Source organism: Pristis pectinata, chromosome 4 (assembly GCF_009764475.1).
Source record: "Pristis pectinata isolate sPriPec2 chromosome 4, sPriPec2.1.pri, whole genome shotgun sequence".
Lineage (NCBI taxonomy): Eukaryota > Metazoa > Chordata > Chondrichthyes > Rhinopristiformes > Pristidae > Pristis > Pristis pectinata.
Window position 1 is genome coordinate 1,516,081 of NC_067408.1, and position 17,518 is coordinate 1,533,598.

The 17,518-nt window shown below is 48.8% G+C and overlaps 1 protein-coding gene and 1 long non-coding RNA gene across 2 annotated transcripts in view; one reads left to right on the forward strand and one right to left on the reverse strand.

Annotated features, from left to right (window-relative positions):
* Window positions 1-881: 881 nt before the first annotated feature.
* On the reverse strand, window positions 882-9,433 carry LOC127569037 (uncharacterized). The gene is made up of 3 exons (XR_007956135.1): window positions 9,420-9,433; window positions 4,110-4,214; window positions 882-1,094 (listed from the first exon to the last, which is right to left on the reverse strand). It is a non-coding gene; the product is annotated as an uncharacterized LOC127569037 (long non-coding RNA).
* Window positions 9,434-10,065: 632 nt separating this feature from the next.
* flt4 (fms related receptor tyrosine kinase 4) overlaps window positions 10,066-17,518 on the forward strand; it is a gene marked incomplete at its 5' end in the record, with an annotated part of 122,234 nt that continues 114,781 nt past the window's right edge. Inside the window, one exon of the mRNA XM_052013299.1 lies at window positions 10,066-10,115. Coding sequence (XP_051869259.1) covers window positions 10,066-10,115 — 50 coding nt within the window. The remainder of the gene's footprint in view (window positions 10,116-17,518) is intronic.

A 17,518-nucleotide genomic window follows, 5' to 3' on the forward strand; every position in this document is an offset into this window, starting at 1 on the left:
TCACAATGCAACTGGTGGCTCTCCCCACCACCCTACAAATTCATTCCTTTCAGACAACATCCAGCTCCTTCTGAAATGAATCTCCATCCCGGGCAGTCACTTCACACCCTGGCTACAAGAAATATTTCCCTCCTGTCATTTTGGTTCTTTTGCCAAACACTTTCATTCCACGTCCCCTCCTTCAGTGGGAACTGTTCCTCTCTATCCAATCTACCCTGTCTGTATCCTACATGGTTTTAGATACCACTATTGTCCCCTCAGAACCTCCTCTGTTCCCAGGAGAACAGCCCTAGCTTCTCCAGTCTGTCCACAGAACTAATGTCCTGGACTCATTTTAGTAATTCCCATCTCTGGAGCCGTCACATCTTCCCAAAGGCGGGGCCCAGAACTGGACACAATCCCCCAGCTGTGGGTGGACCAGGTTCATCACCACTGGCTTACTCTTGTTCCCTCTGCCTCTGTTTACCAAGCCCAGATCCCTTTTTCTTTTTAGCCACCCTCTCAACCTGCCCTGCTATGTTTGGCAAATTAGGCACATATACATTGTTCTTGTTCCTCTTTTAGGACTGTGCCCTTGAGCTTGTTGCTTCTTCTCATTGCAGAACATAACACATCACATTTCTCAGCACTAAGGTGGTAATTGGTTTATTATTGTCACATGTACCAAGATACAGTGAAAAGCTTTGTCTGTGTGCCATCCAGACAGCTCATTCCAAACATCAGTACATCAAGATAGTAAAAAGAAAACAGAATGCAAAATGTAGTGTTACAGCTACAGAGAAAGTGCAGTGCAGGCAGACAATAAGGTGCAAGGGCCACGGTGAGGTACATTGTGAGGTCAAGAGTCCATCTTATCGTAATAGGGTCTGATAACAGCGGGATAGAAGCTGCCCTTGAGCCTGGTGGTACGTGTTCTCAAGCCTTTGTATCTTCTGCCCGATGGGAGGGGGGAGAAGAGAGAATGTCCGGGGTGGGTGGGGTCTTTCATTATGTCGGCTGCTTCCCTGAGGCAGCAGGAAGTGTAGACGGAGTCTGTGGAGCGGAGGCTGGTTTCTGTGATAGACCGGCCTGTGTCTGCCACGTATTCCACCAGCCTAGGATAAGATAAAATATTTATTTATTAGTCACATGTACATCGAAACACACAGTGAAATGCATCTTTTTGCGTTACTGAGAATGTGCTGGGGGGCAGCCCGCAAGTGTCGCCACGCTTCCAGCGCCAACATAGCACGCTCACAGCTCCTAACCCGTACATCTTTTAGCACGCCTGGCTGTATCTCCTTGATGTCTATTACCATCCTCTTCACAGTTCACTAATCTCCCAAGTTTTGTCTATCTTCAAATTTGGTGCATCCAGGAGGGTTGTTTGAAACAGTATATAGATGGTTCAACCAGGGAAGGGGCCGTACTAGACCTCGTATTGGGAAATGAGCCCAGCCAGGTGATCGGTGTTTCAGTGGGAGAGCATTTTGTGAACAGTGATCATAATTCTGTAAGTTTTCAGAACGTTATGGATAAGGATAAGTCTGGACCTCAGGGAAAAGGGCTAGATTGAGGAAAGGTTAATTACAATGGTGTTAGGCAGGAGCTGGGGAGAGTGGATTGGGAGTGGTTATTATTGACACGAAGGAGTTTAAAGGCCAGCTGGTCAGAACTCAGGACCAACATATTCCTGTGAGAAAGAGAGACAAGGATGGCAAGGTTCAGGAACCTTGGATGACGAGAGATGTTGTAAATTTAGTCAAAAAGAAAAAGGAAGCATGTGTAAGGTTTAGGAAGCTGAAGTCAGACAGGGCCCTTGAGGAATAGAAAGGAAGCAGGAAAGAACTTAAAAAAGGAATTAGGATGGCTAAAAGGGGCTATGAAATCTCCTTGGTGGGTAGGATTAAGGAGAATTCCAAGACATTTTATACATAAATTAAAAATAAGAGTGTAACAAGGGAGAGGGTAGGACCACTCGAGGATAAAGGAGGAAACATGCGCTTGGAAGCGGAGGATGTAGGTGAGGTCCTTAATGAGTACTTTGGATCAGTATTTACCAAGGAGAAGGACGTGAAGGAGAGTGACGTCAGTGCAGAGCGTGCTAATACGCTGGGGCATTTCGAGATAAAGAAAGAGGTAGTGTTGGGTCCTTTAAGAAACATTATGGTGGATAAGTCCCCAGGGCCTGATGGGACATACCCCAGGTTATTGAGAGAGGCAAGAGGTGAGATTGCTGGGGCCTTGACCAAGATCTTCGTATCCTCTGTAGCCACAGGCCAGGTCCCGGAGGACTGGCGAGTAGCTAATGTTGTTCCTTTATTCAAGAAGGGAAACAGGGATAATCCTGGTAACTATAGACTGGTGAGTCTCACGTCAGTGGTAGGGAAGTTACTGGAGAGGATACTTGGGGATAGGATTTATGAGCATTTGGAAAACCACAGCTTAATTAGAGCCAGTCAGCATGGCTTTGTGCAGGGCAAGTCGTGCCTTACTAACTTTCTAGAGTGTTTTGACGAGGTGACGAGGGTGATTGGTGAAGGTGGAGCTGGGGATGTCGTCTACATGGGTTTCAGTCAGGCGTTTGACAAGGTCCCTCATGGGAGGCTCACCCAGAAGATTAAGATGCATGGGATCCACGGTGAATTGGCCGTTTGGATTCAGAACTGGCTTGCCCATAGAAGATAGAGGGTAGTGGTCAATGGGACTTATTGTGGCTGGAGGCCTGTGACTAGTGGTGTTCCTCAGGGATCCGTACTGGGACCTCTGCTGTTTGTGATGTATAGAAATGACCTGGATGAAAATGTAGATGGGTGGGTTGCTAAGTTCACGGATGATACGAAGATTGGTGGTGTTGTGGATAGTGTAGCAGACTGGCAAAGGATACAGTGGGATATGGATCAGTTGCAGATATGGGCAGAGAAACGGCAGATGGAGTTTAACCCGGCCAAATGTGAAGTGTTGCACCTTGGGAGATGTAAAGAGACAGGACACTGTTAATGGCAGGACCCTTCACAGTGTTGATGAGCAGAGGGATCTTGGGGTCCAAGTTCATAGCTCCCTGAAAGTGGCCGCACAGGTTGATAGGGCGGTAAAGAAGGCACACGGCATGCTTGCCTTTATTAGCTGAGGCACTGAGTTCAAGAGTCAGGAAGTTATGTTGCAGCTTTAAAAAACTTTAGTTAGGCTGCATCTGGAGTATTGCATTCAGTTCTGGTCACCCCATTACAGGGAGGACATGGAGGCTTCGGAGAGGGTGCAGAAGAGGTTTACCAGGATGCTGCTTGGAATAGAGGGCATGTGCTATGAGGAGAGCTTGGAGAAATTTGGGTTGTTCTCTCTGAAGCGCTGGAGACTGAGGGATGACCTGAGAGAAATATGTAAAATTATGAGAGGCATAGATAGCTGGTGTCTTATTCCCAGGGTCAAAATGTCTAATACGAAGGACGTGCATTTAAGGTGAGGGGGGAGAATTCAAAGGAATGTGCGGGGCAAGTTTTTTACACAGAGAGCGGTGGGCGCCTGGAATGTGCTGCCAGGGGTGGGGGTGGAGGCAGATACGATAAGAGGTGTTTAAGAGGCTGTTAGATAAGCACGTGGATGCGCAGAGAACAGAGGGATGTGGATCATGTGCAGGCAGAAGGGATTAGGTATCATCAGCTTAATGAGTTTGGCACATCATGGGCCAAAGGTCCTGCTCCTGTGCTGTACTGTTCCATGTTCCATGTTCTATGAGAGTTGGCTGCCCACAGAGGGAGGTGGATTACAATGTATAGATGGTTAATAAATACATTGGGTGGAGTTGGATGAGCATAAGGGGAGAAAGTTCACAAGTATACAGGGGTGAGATGACCTGATGGGTGGAGAGTGCGGAGCGGCTGGGTATGAAGGGCAGGAGGTTGCAGAGAGGAAGGCACCAGAGGTCTGTGTCTGACTGTGAGGAGCAGGAGACGGCAGAGTACGTAACGCGGGGGGTTGCTGAGCATAAAAACTAGGAGATCCCTGACGACAGAGTGGAGAGTACAGACTGAGCCGTCAGATCCAGAGACCGCCGAGTGGGCAACAAAGTACACAGCAGCAGGGCAAGGCCACTCGGCCCTTCAAGTCAGCTCCGCCAGTCGATACTGTACCTCAAGTCTCAGCACCTTATTCCCGTTCTCTCCTGTACCTCAGGACGACAGGACGAGTGTGTGACCGCTGGGTGGGGCTTGTCTGAGCCAGAGAGTGGTGGACTGCTGCGTTTGTGGAGGGGGTATTGATTAGGTATCATTAGCTTAGGGAGAATGCAGAATATCAAGAGTGAGAGATCGATGGATGAAGGTGGTGATCAGTGGTGGTAAAGATAGTAGCTTGCCCAGCGGGAGGTTACTGAGAATGACGACGCTTGCTGAGTTTAAGCAGGGAGATTGAGTGATTGATCAGTACAAAACGTCGACCATCCCATTGCTTCCACAGATGCTGCCCTGATAGTCTGAGTTCTTCCACAAGTTTGTCCTTTGTGCATGAATATGAAGTTGTCCAGTTGGACAGGAGAAATAAGAAGGAAGTAACTTAACCAAGTGTTGAGGAGTTGCCTCCTGTACGATGCAGGAACCAGTTTGCAGGTACAACAGGTCAGAAGTTTGTGACTCTTTGCAACTCTCTTCCTCGGAAAGCAGTGCAAGCAGAGTCTTTGAATGTTCGAGGTTGGGCAATGGCTTAGTTTGAAAAGCAGAGAGATCTGAGTGAAAGAGAGCAAACGATCACTATCGAGCAATAGAGTGAGTGTAAAGATGGAACTGCTGCCTCGGTGCCAGAGACCCAGGTGCCAGAGATCCTGACCTCAGGTGCTGTCTGGGTGGGGTTTTCACGTTAGAATCACAGGGTGGTACAGCACAGAAGTGGCCTGTTCACCACCTTCCCGACTGTGATGCCTGCCTACACTAGACCCATTTGTCCACATTAGACCCCTATCCCTCTACACCTTTCCTATCCAAGTACCTGTCCAAATGCCTTTTAAATGTTGGACCTGCCTCCAGCACCTCCTCTGACAGCTCTAAATATTCACCACCCTCTGCACGAAGAACGTAACCCTCCTAGTCCCTGTGACCACGTGGGTTTCCCCCGGGTGCTCCGGTTCCCTCCCACATCCCAACGATGTGCGGGTTGGTGGGTTAATTGGCCACTGTAAATTGCCCCCAGTGTGTGAGTGAGGGGTAGAGTCTGGGGGGGAGTTGATAGAATGTTGGGAGAATGAGACTAATTTAGGATTAGTGTAACTGGGTGGTTGAAGGTTGGCATGGACTCAGTGGGCCGAAGGGCCTGTTTCCGTGTTGTACCCCTCTTTGACTCTATAAGTGTAGGAAGCAGGAACTGACTGAGTGCAGAAGGTGGGCTGGAGATCCCTGAGACAAACAGAGACCAGGATATCCTGGAGAGAGAATGAACGGAGGTGTGTGATGGCTGAGTGTGTACCGTGGGTGGGAGGGGTCACAACCCAGATGGCTGAGGGAGATCAGTGAGTGTACAGAACAGACAAGGTTCACCAGGACACTGCCTGGATGAGAGGGCATGAGCTATAAGGAGCGGTTGGACAGACTTGGGTTGTTCTCCCTGGACCGTCCGAGGCTGAGGGGAGACCTGATAGAGGTTTATAAAATGATGAGAGGTACAGATAGGGTGGACAGTCAGAATCTTTTCCCCAGGTTAGAAATGTCAAGTATGAGAGGACATGCATTTAAGGTGAGAGGGGGAAAGTTTAAAGGAGATGTGCGGGGAAATTTTTTTACACAGAGAGTGGTGGGTGCCTGGAACGGGCTGCCAGGGGTGGTGGTGGAGGCAGATACGATAGAGGTGTTTGAGAGGCTGTTAGACGGAGACACAAATATGCAGGGAGTGGAGGGATGTGGATCATGTGCAGGCAGAAGGGACTTAATTTAATTTAATTCAGCATGGCGTTTGGCACAGACGTTGTGGGCCAAAGGGCCTGTTCCTGTGCTGTACTGGTCTATAACCTGTGTTTGTTGTTTGCTCAGCCAGCTGCCAGCATTCCTACTTCCTCAGGGCAGTCTCATACTTTGTACTCTGCCAGCCCCCACACTTCCCACTCACCCAACCATCTCTGTCCTCCTATTCTATACACTGTGGCATCGATTCCCAACTTGTCGTACACAAGGATCTCCTGACCTGTGTACTCAGCAGTCTCTTGGTCTTTGTACTTATTCAGCTGTCTGCTATTTGTCATATTCAGAGACCTACTGTGCTTTACACTAAGCACTCTTCTACTCTGTGCACTTAGTGCGCTCCAGATCATTCTGGTATTAGTTTTTCATCATACAGTGAATTCTTGCTCCCGACACTCTCTCAGCAGCCTCTCCTGCTTTCTCTTACACTCAGTGATTGCCTATTCTTACTCCGTGACCTTTCACTGTTTCTAACAAGAATCTCTCGTTCTTTCTCCCCAGTTCTCTCCCTTTTTACCCATCTTCATCTCCCTCGCTTGATATTCACCGACCTGCTGCTCCTTACAATCAATCACCAGTTTCCCGTTCTTCGTCCTCGGGAATCTTCACTTCTGGGATTTGATATTTTCCTCTTTATACACATCTTTCACGCCTCATTCTCAGCAATCTCCTACATTAGGACGAACGTAGGAGGGGTGATTAGTAAGTTGTAGATAAATCAAAAATCAGTGGTGTTGGTGATAGTGGGGAGGGTAATCTGAGGGTACAGGATATAATCGATCAGAAGCTGGGCAGAGCAAAGGCACATAGAATTTAATCCTGATGTGTCACTTGAAGCACTTTGGGGGAACTAATACGGGCAGGGCTTGCACAATGAAGGGTAGGGCACAGGGACACCAAGGCAAAGACAGAGACACACAAGACAGCAGATGCTGGAACCAGGAGCAACACACAAGAAGCTGGAGGAACTCAGGGGGTCAGGCAGCATCTGTGCAGGGAAAGGAATTGTTCACCTTTTGGGTCAAAGTGCTTCATCTGGACTGAAAGCGTAGAGGGGAGATGGCCGGTACAGAGGTGAGGGGAAGGGGTGGGGCAGGAGCTGGCAGGTGAGGAGGGGGGAGTGGGAACAGTGACAGAGGCTGGGAGGGGACAGGTGGAGGTGACAGAGGGCTGCAGATGGTGGGATCTGATGGGAGAGGACGGTGGGGCAGAAGGCTGTGGGCCCAGTGCTGGATAAATGGGATCAGAATAGACAGGCACTCGATGGCTGGCATGGACATGGTGGGCTGAAGGGCCTGTTTCTGTGCTGTACAACTCTGTAACGAGTGGGTGACCGAGGAGGTGGAAACCGTGGGGGATCACTGTGAAAGGAGGAACAGATTGCCAGTTAGAAATATTGGAGATTGTTGAGAGGTACAAAGATTGGGGGGGGGGGGGGGGTGGAATCAGTGGGTGTGGAGAGTTGGTAACTGGTGAGTGAGAGGGACCATTAAATCACTGAATGTTAACAATGGCGGATGGCTGGTGGTCCGTAGAGGGGCGAATGTTGCACAATAGAAGGAGAAGCAGGTTCGAGGAGAACCAGCTGCAGATTACCGACAGTGTGGTCATTGAGTATAAGGACTAGGAGCAGACTGAATATGAACAGTAGGCTGCGGAGTGTGACCTTGCTGAGTACACTGTGTGCAATACCCAAGTGTGAACATTGCGAAATTACTGAGTATAGAGTTTAAAAGTGCTGAGGATGAATAGTGACAAAGTATTGAGTGTAAAGTGTGACATTACTGAGAATATGCAGCATTAAATTACTAACTAAACAGTGTGAAGTTGCTAAGAATAAGAGGCGTAAAATTCCAGCGCACAGAGAGAGGAAACTAACTGCAAATGAAGTGAAATGGCTGAATGTTGGGAGTGCAGTGAGTATACAACAAGCGGATGATTTTGTACAACTTATGTTCCGTGTGTTGTCTGCACCTACCTGCCTGTGGTGCTGCTGCAAGTCTATCACTGTACCCGTACTTCACTGTACCCGTACTTCACTGTACCAGTACCTCACTGTACCCGTACTTCACTGTACCAGTACTTCACTGTACCAGTACCTCACTGTACCCGTACTTCACTGTACCAGTACCTCACTGTACCCGTATCTCACTGTACCCGTACTTCACTGTACCCGTACCTCACTGTACCAGTACCTCACTGTACCCGTACTTCACTGTATCAGTACTTCACTGTACCAGTATCTCACTGTACCAGTACCTCACTGTACCCGTACTTCACCGTACCAGTACTTCACCGTACCCGTACTTCACCGTACCTGTACTTCACCGTACTTGTGCACAGGTCAATAAACTCGACCTGACTTGAGCTGAAAGAGCAGGTGCTCTGTAAAGAACTGGGGAATGTGGAAACGTGTGGGATTGTTGGAAAACAATGTGAAACTCCTGAGTTCAGAGTGTGAAACTGAGATGTGTAATAGGGCACGGGACGTAACTGCTGTGTAAAGTGTAAAACTCCTGTGAATAAATGACACGGAATTGCTGAGAAACTGATGATATGGCAAAGCTCCAATAATCCGGTGTCGTCGCCAATCAGTTGGACTCTGACAACTTGCACTCGTTTCTCAATCACACTTTATTTACTTGTGCACAAGGACAACAGACCGGACCCTGTCACAGATTCTTCATACAAATGGTCCGGACCCTCTGCAGAGTAACGTGCCGTACAATGGACAGTTGTATGCCACTCGGATGTCGTGTACGGGTATTTCCCAGCACTCTGGGCTTCAGGGAGTTGCAGCAGTTGTTTGACTGTGGCTAACGCCCATGTAGACAAAGATTTGTTAGTAAACTTCCACCACCAGACTTTGGGCTTTACCCTTCATCAGGACTGGATAGGAAGAGGGCAGAAGCCAGAGTAAGAAGGTCAGGGAGGGGGAGGAGCGCAGGCTGGCAGGGGATAGGTGAGTCCAGGAGACAGGGGGAAGGGAGTGATGTGAGAAGTTGAGGTGATCGGTGGAGGAGGCAAAGGGCTGAAGAAGGAATCTGATAGGAGAGGACAGTGACCTTGGAATAAAGGGAAGGAGGTGGGGAATAGATGGGCAGGTCAGGAGGCCAGGGGTGGGTAAAGAGAGGGGGTGAAGGGGCCACAGCAATGGAGGGAAACCAAGATAAGATATTTATCAGTCACATGTCCATGGAAACACACAGTGAAATGCATCTTTTGCGTAGAGTGTTCTGGAGGCAGCCCGCAAGTGTCACCACTCTTCCGGTGCCAACATATCATGCCCACAACTTCCTAACCCGTACGTCTTTGGAATGTGGGAGGAAACCGGAGCACCCGGAGGAAACCCACACAGTCACGGGGAGAACATACAAACTCCTTACAGACAGCGGCCAGAATTGAACCCGGGTCGCTGGCGCTGTAATAGCTTTACGCTAACTGCTACACTACCGTGCCTGCCCCCAAAAGGGGGGGAGAAAAGGAGGGGGGTGTTACCGGAAGTTAGATCGATGTTGATGCCGTCAGGTTGGAGACTTCCAAGGCAGAATATGAGGTGTTGTTCCTTCAACCTACGCCTGGCCTCAATGTGGCAGCAGAGGAGGCCGTGGACAGACATGTCAGTGTGGGAGTGGGATGTGGAATTGAAGTGGGTGGTCACCGGGAGACCCTGGCTGTCATGGTGGACGGAGTGAAGGTGCTCGACGAAGCGGTCACCCAATCTGTGTCGGATCTCACTGACGTAGAGGAGGCCGCACCAGGAGAACCGGATGCAATAAATGACACCCTTGGATTCACCTCACTGCCTCACCTGGAAGGACTGTCTGGGGCCCTCAATGGTGGCAAGGGAGGAATTGCTGAGTATCAAACTGTAGGATCACAGATCGTATGGGCTGGAAATTTTGTCAAGAATAAAGGTTTCAACACTGGAGACAAGAGACTGTAGATGGTGCAATCTGCTCGACCCGCTGAGTTCCTCCCGCAGATTGTTTGTTGCTCCAGATTTCAAAACTGAGGGGAAGGAATGTGAAACTGCCCAGCATAAAGAGTGTGTGCCTTCTATGCTCAGTGTAAAATCCCTGAGAACGAGTAGCGTGGAACTGCTGAGTACTAGGATTGAAACTGCAAAGAATAACAAGCATGAACTTGCCAAGTGTGTAAAGTTGAGAATGAACTGAAATCGGTGAGCACAAGGTATGAAGTCAAAGCTCATGGAATTGCTGAGAGTAACAGTGAGAAATTATTGAGCGTGGGGTGTGAAGTTGATGAGTGTATAAAGAGCAGGGAGTTGGTAAATCAGAAGAGTGTGTAACCGTACACTGACAAAACTGAGGGTGAGGAGCATGGAATTGCCAAGCCTGCAGTGTAAGGCTGCTGGGAATACACAACGCGGAACCGCTGAGGGTAAATGGTGTGGAAATTCGAAGTGTAAGGAGTGTGAAATTGCTCAAAGCAACAAGCATGAAATCACTGAGTGTAAGGTGTGTGATTGCTGAGAATGAACCGTGCTAGGTCTGAGCACAAGGTGTGAAACTGCTGGGTGTTGGGACTGAAGCTGCTGGGTAGAACCAGCCTGCGACTGTGGAGTGTAAAATCTGTGAAATTGCTGAGAATGAACCATGAAATCGCAGAGGAGAGACTGGGGAAACTACAGGGTGTGCAACTGAAGCATACAAAGAAATTGAGTTTAAAGAGTGTGTAACCGCAGAGTGTGAAATTCCTGAGAACAAGTCGTGTGAAACTAGTGAGACTAAAGAGGCAAATTACTGATTATCAGGAGTGAAATTACTAAGAACAAACATGGAATTGCTAAGTATACAGTGTAAAATTGTGAATAAACTGTAACTTTATACCAAGTGCATGAAAACAGCAAGTGTAGAGACTGAAAGTGCTCAGAATAAGGGGGTGGCATTCTCATGTAGATAGAGTATGAAGTTGTTGATTGTAGATTCACATTGCCAAATAGGGTGTAATGCACTGTGAAATTACTGTCCAAAGAGCATAAAACTAATGGTTATAACAACTGTGAAAGAGCTGACTAGAAAGAGGGAAACTATTGAGTAAAAAGAATGATGAGTTATTGATTGCTATTGGTATTGGTTTATTATTGTCACTTGTACCGAGGTACAGTGAAAAGCTTGTCTTACAAACCGATCTTACAGGTCACTTCATTACACAGTGCAGTTACATTGAGCCACTACAAAGTGTATTGATGTAGTACAGGTAAAAACAATAACCGTACAGAGTAAAGTGTCATAGCTACAGAGAAAGTGCAGTGCAATAAGGTGCAAGGTCACAACAAGGTAGATCGTGAGGTCAGAGTCCATCTCATTGTATAAGGGAACCGTTCTATAGTCTTATCACAGTGGGGTAGAAGCTGTCCTTGAGCCTGGTGGGACGTGCCCTCAGGCTCCTGTATCTTCTACCTGATGGAAGAGGAGAGAAGAGAGAATGTCCCGGGTGGGTGGGGTCTCTGATTATGCTGGCTGCTTCACCAAGACAATGAGAGGTAAAAGAGTCCAAGGAGGGGAGGCTGGTGTCCGTAATGCGCTGGGCTGTGTCCACAACTCTCTGCAGCTTCTTGCGGTCTTGGGCAGAGCAGTTGCCGTACCAAGCCATGATACATCCTGATAGGATGCTTTCTATGGTGCATCAGTAAAAGTTGGTGAGAGTCAAAGGGGACAAACCAAACTTCTTTAGCCTCCTGAGGAAGTAGAGGCGCTGGTGAGCTTTCTTGGCTGTGGAATCTATGTGATTTGACCAGGACAGGCTGTTGGTGATGTTCACTCCCAGGAACTTGAAGCTCTCAACCCTCTCGACCTCAGCACCATTGATGTAGACAGGTGCATGTACACTGCCCCCTTTCCCGAAGTCAATGACCAGCTCTTTTGTTTTGCTGACATTGAGGGAAAGGTTATTGTCATGACACCATGTCACTAAGCTCTCTATCTCATCGCTGTTTGAGATATGGCCTACAATAGTGGTATCATCTGCAAACTTGTAGATGATTAAAAAGGGTGGAAGGTTGTTTGAAAATGAAGGGGGCAAAATCTTCACTGAGGAAGGAGCGTGAAACTGCAGAATATCGTGCGGAATTACAGAGAGTGATCAGTGTGAAATTGCTGTGTATTAAGAGTGTGAAACCATTAAGTGTAAAGAACATAGAACCTAGAACTGTACATCACAGGAACAGGCCCTTCGGCCCACCATGTCTGTGCTGAACACGAGTGTGTAACCACTCAGTATTGTAAAATTCCTGAGAATAAATAGCATTTATAAATAAATAAATTGCGATCCTGTGCATTGGAGCCTCCAGACCAGGCAGTGATGCAACCAGTCAGAATGCTCTCCACTGTACATCTATACCAAGCCGTGATACATCTGGATTCTTAGCTAAATATTTATAGGATCTGTATACCACTGGCAAGGTCAGCATTTATTGTCCATCTCCAGTTATGCCCCAGTAGTTGGGGAAGAGTTTGAACCACTGTCGCCCTTCCCATTAAGGTGTTCCGAAATTATTGGGGAGAGTTTCAGGATTTACACCCAGTGAGGCTCAGGAACGTACTTCCGTCAGGATGATGCGCAACATCCCAGTGAAGCAGAGCCAGAGCTGTCCTGGACAGGCAATGAAGAAATAACACTCAAGTTGCAAACAAAAATATTTCTTCAAGGCACAAAAAACAAACAGGAAAAGTGATTCATCCGTGGCGATTGTGTGAAGCCCAAGGGAAAGGTGTGTGATCCTGCCACAGCTAGTCATGAACTGTGGTGGACAATTAACCAGCTCACAGGCAGAGCAGACCCCAAGAACATCTGCATCCTCAGTGATAGTGGAGCCCAGCACACGAGTGCTAAAGACAGACCCAGGGCCACCGAGAAATGAAGCAGGCACACCCAGGGCCACCGAGAAATGCCGAGTGCGCCATGCTTCTCTGCTTTCTCCTGAGAGCCCACCATCAGGTCTCCAGCCCACTGGTGATGTCAAGGAACGACAGAGCTGTGTGACCAGACATCCCTTGAGGTACTGAAGACCTGCACTCTGGAAATGGTTGTGTATCCAAGTAAGCTGTGACAATGTGGACAATCGCCCTGCTGTGTGCTGTTCACAAAAAGCAGGACAGATCTAGTCTGGTTAATTACCCAGTAGTCTGTCTCCTCTCATCAGGTTGTGCCATCGATGGTGCCATCAGGCAGTGCCTACTCACCAATAACTCAGTGGTGCCCAGTTTGGTCCAAACATGGACCGAAGAGCTGAGCTCCAGAGACGAGGCGAGAGTGCAGCGGGACATTTGACTGAGTGCAGCATCAAGGATCTCTGCTAAAACTTGTCAATGGGAACCGAGGGGAAATACTCCTCATACCTCACACAAGGGAAGCCGATGGTGGGTGTTGGAGCTCAGTTATCCCATCACTGCAGGAGCTCCTTGGGGCAGTGTCCTGGGCCCAACCATCTTCAGCTGCCTCATCACTGACCTTCCCTCCATCAGAAGGTCAGAACTGGGGACATTTGTGGATTTTTGCACAACGTTCAATTCCATTCATAGTTCCTCAGCAAATGAGGCTTCATGGAGATGTGGACAAGCTGAGAGAATGGGCAGGCAGGTACATGGTAGTGGAATATAACATGGGAAAATGGGAAATCATCCGCTTTATAGAGTATTTTAGTTATAGATTGGGTACTTCAAAAGGGACCAATGTTCATCCAAGGGGTGTGGGCTTCACAGGCTGAGCCAGCATTTAATCGCCCATCCCTAGATGCCCTGAGAAGGTGGTGGTGAGCTGCCTTCTTGACCCGCTGCAGTCCCTGAGGTGTGGGTGCACCCACAGTGGTGTCAGGGAGGGAGTTCCAGGACTTTGACCCAGCGACGGTGAGGGAACGGCGAGATATTTCCCAGTCAGGATAGTGTGTGGCTTGGGAGGGCAACTCCCGGGGGGGGTGGTCCCCGTGTTTCTGCTGCCCTTGTCCTTCCAGCTGGTAGAGGTGGTGGGTGTGGAAGGTGCTGCCTGAGGAGTCTCGGTGAGTTGCTGCAGTGCGTCCTGTAGATGGTCCACACTGCTGCTGCTGTGTGTCGGTGGTGGAGTGAGTGAGTGGGTGTGGATGGCGTGTCTATCGAGTGGGCTGCTGTGTCCTGGATGGTGTCGAGCTTCTTGAGTGTTGTTGAAGCTGCCCTCGCTCCGGCGAGCGGAGAGTGTTCCACCTCACTCCTGGCCTGAGCCTTGTAGACACTGGACAGGCTCTCACTGTAATTGGACAAGAGATCTCATTGAAGGAATTGTTAAAGGGTTTGACATAAGAGTTTCAGGGAGGACGTTTCCCCAGTGGGAGGAGTCTAAGGGCAGTGGGGATAATTTTGGAGCAAGGGGTCGGCATTCAGGACAAATCTCCTCCCTCAGCAAATGGTGAACCTCTGGAACTGTCCAGCCCAGAGCTCTGTAGAGGATCAGTCATTGAATTCATTCAGAACAGGGAGAGTGAAACCTCTGCACGTTATAGGAATCGAGGGATGCAAGGATAATGCTGGAAACAGCACTTGAGGCAGGTCAGCCATGGTCTTGGTGATGGCCGAGAGGGTTCCATGGGATAGCCCACTCTCACTCCCATTTCTTGTCCAAACCCTTCCCAACAGCACAACAAACACCTCTGCAAGGATATTGGCTTTGGCTCTGCCGAGGTGCAACATTGCAAATCCTACCAACGCCTCGGAAATCTAAAGCCCTCCCTCCTGCACCATCCCTCCAGCCACAAGGAGAAGTTCTCTATCCTCCTCTTCCTGAAAGTATTATTCATGGCACTGGTTATAATCCCGGGATCCTGCTTTCAACCAAACTCAGCATTCTCCCACTCATTGTCCAGTCCCAGTGACGTCCCACTCTGCGACCTCCCTCTCCTCGTACTCTCTCAGTGACACCACCTTCAGCTTGCTGATGTACTGCTCTCTACACATCAAGGTCTCCTTTTGCTCACTGAGCGATCTCCTGCTCGACACCCAGAGACCAACTCGTCTTCACACCCAACGATCGCTCACTTTGTGCTCTCTCCACTGCAGCCCACTCTTTACACGCACTCAGCAGTCTCCACACCCTATACCCAGTGATCACCCTCTTACTATCTTCCCTCACCAGTAGACTGCCCCTGATAGTAAAACAGAACAGGTACAGCACAGAACAGGCCCTTCGGCCCACCGTGTGTGCTGACCATGGTGCCAAATTTTAAAAAATCAAAAGAAAGCAAGACCAAGAAACTGATTGTGGACTTCAGGAAGGGGAAGTCGGGAGAACACACACCAGTCTTCACTGAGGGGTCAGCGGCGGAAAGGATGAACAGCTTCAAGTTCCTGGGCTTCAACATCTCAGAGGATCTGTCCTGAGCCCAACACATTGATGCAATCACGAAGAAGGCACGCCAGTGGCTCTGCTTCATTAGGAGTTTAAGGAGATTTGGTCTGTCACCAAAGACACTTGCAAATTTCTACAGATGTACATTGGAGAGCATTCTGACTGGTTGCATCACCACCTGGTATGGAGGCTCCAATGCACAGGAGCACAAGAGGCTGCAGAGGGTTGTAGACTCAGCCAGCTCCATCACGGGCACAACACTCCCCACCATCGAGGACATCGTCAAGAGGCGGTGACTCAAGAAGGCGGCATCCATCACTGAGGACCCTCACCACCCAGGACATGCCCTCTTCTCGTTACTACCATCGGGGAGGAGGTACAGGAGCCTGAAGACCCAAACTCAACAATTCAGGAACAGCTTCTCCCCCTCTGCCATCAGACTTCTGAACAGTCCATGAACCCATGAACACTGCCTCGTTATTCGTCTTTTTGCACTATTTATTTATTTTGTAATTTATGATAATTTTATATCTGTGCACTGCACTGCTGCCGCAAAACAACACATTTCACATCACAGTGATAATAAATACAAATCCGAAACTGCAAGAAACTGCAGAGAGTTGTGGACACAGATCAGCACATCACGGAAACCAGCCTCCCCTCCATGGACTCTGTCTACACTTCTCACTGCCTCGGTAAAGCAGCCGGCATAATCAAAGACCCCACCCACCCTGGACATTCTCTCTTCTCCCCCCTCCCATCAGGCAGAAGATACAAAAGCCTGAAAGCACGTCCCACCAGGCTCAAGGACAGCTTCTATCCCGCTGTTATAAGACTATTGAAAGATCCCTTAGTATGATAAGTTGGACCTGACCTCACAATCTACCTCGTTATGACCTTGCACCTTATTGTCTGCCTGTGCTGCACTTTCTCTGTAACTGTCACACTTTATTCTGCATTCTGTTATTGTTTTCCCCTGTACTACCTCAATGCACTGAGTAATGAATTGATCTGTCTGGATGGCATACAGAACAAAGTTCTCCACTGTACCTCAGTACATGTGACAATAATAAACCAATTTACCAAATTATACTCACTGATCTCCCACTTTCTCTTCTCACAAATCTTTGGCTCTTCAATTTCCCGTGAAGTTTATTCCACATGCAACCTCCCGCTGTTTGAACTCACCAAGCGATCTCCTGCTCCTCAATGTCCCCCACCAACCTCCATCTGCTGTTTGTACTCGTTCACCAAACTTCTACCATGTACACTCCATGAGTAGTTTGTTCTTTCTCAACAACCTCCAAATCTTCCAGTTTGGGAAAAGCTGTAAATGCAGAAAATGCTGGAAACACTCAGTGGACCAGACAGCATCAGCAGAGAGAGCAACATAACGTGTGGGTAATGATGGAACTGTGGGAGAAGGTAAGAAAATAACAAACAGGAGTAGGCCACTCGGCCCCTCGAATCTGCTCCACCAATCAATGTGAACATGGCTGATCCAATCTTGTCCTCAAGACTATGTTCCTACTCTCTCCACATCCCCCTCGACTCCCAGGTCAATGTCCGCCACTAATATATTTAATGACTCTGTCTCCACAGATCTTTGGGGTAAGGCATTCCAGAGATTCACCATCCTCTGAGAGAAGAAATTCCTCCATCTCCGACCGGAATGGGTGACCCCCTCATTCCAGATCCCCCACCAGGGGAAACGTCCTCTCACCACCCACCCTGTCGGTTCCCCCTCAGAACCTTCTCTGTTTCAGTAACACAGCTTGCTAAGGTTAAAAAGTGGGAGAAAATCAAAAATATTGCAGATGCTGCAAATCTGAAATAAAGGCAGAAAATGCTGGAAACGCTCAACAGGTCGGGCAGCATCTGTGGAGAGAGAAACAGAGTTGATGGTTTGGGTCCAAGACCGTTCTGATAAAAGATGGGAGATCCATGAGTGGGCATGAAGAATGCGAGGTGGAACGGTATAAAGACTGGATCATGAGTGGGGAGTCAGAACAGGGTGTGGGAGGTGACTGACTACAAGGTTTGCTCAGTGAGTACAGGGAGCAGCAGGTTACAGAGAGGGAACTGGGAGGCTGCTGATTGTAAATAGTGGGAGACTGGTGACTATAGAGTTCAAATCACTGAATATAACAAGTGGGAGATCCCTCAAACTGTGGGACAGGTGGGGGGGAGATCCCTCGGTCCGTGGGGCAGGTGGGGGGAGATCCCTCGGTCTGTGGGGTGGGTGGGGGAGATCCCTC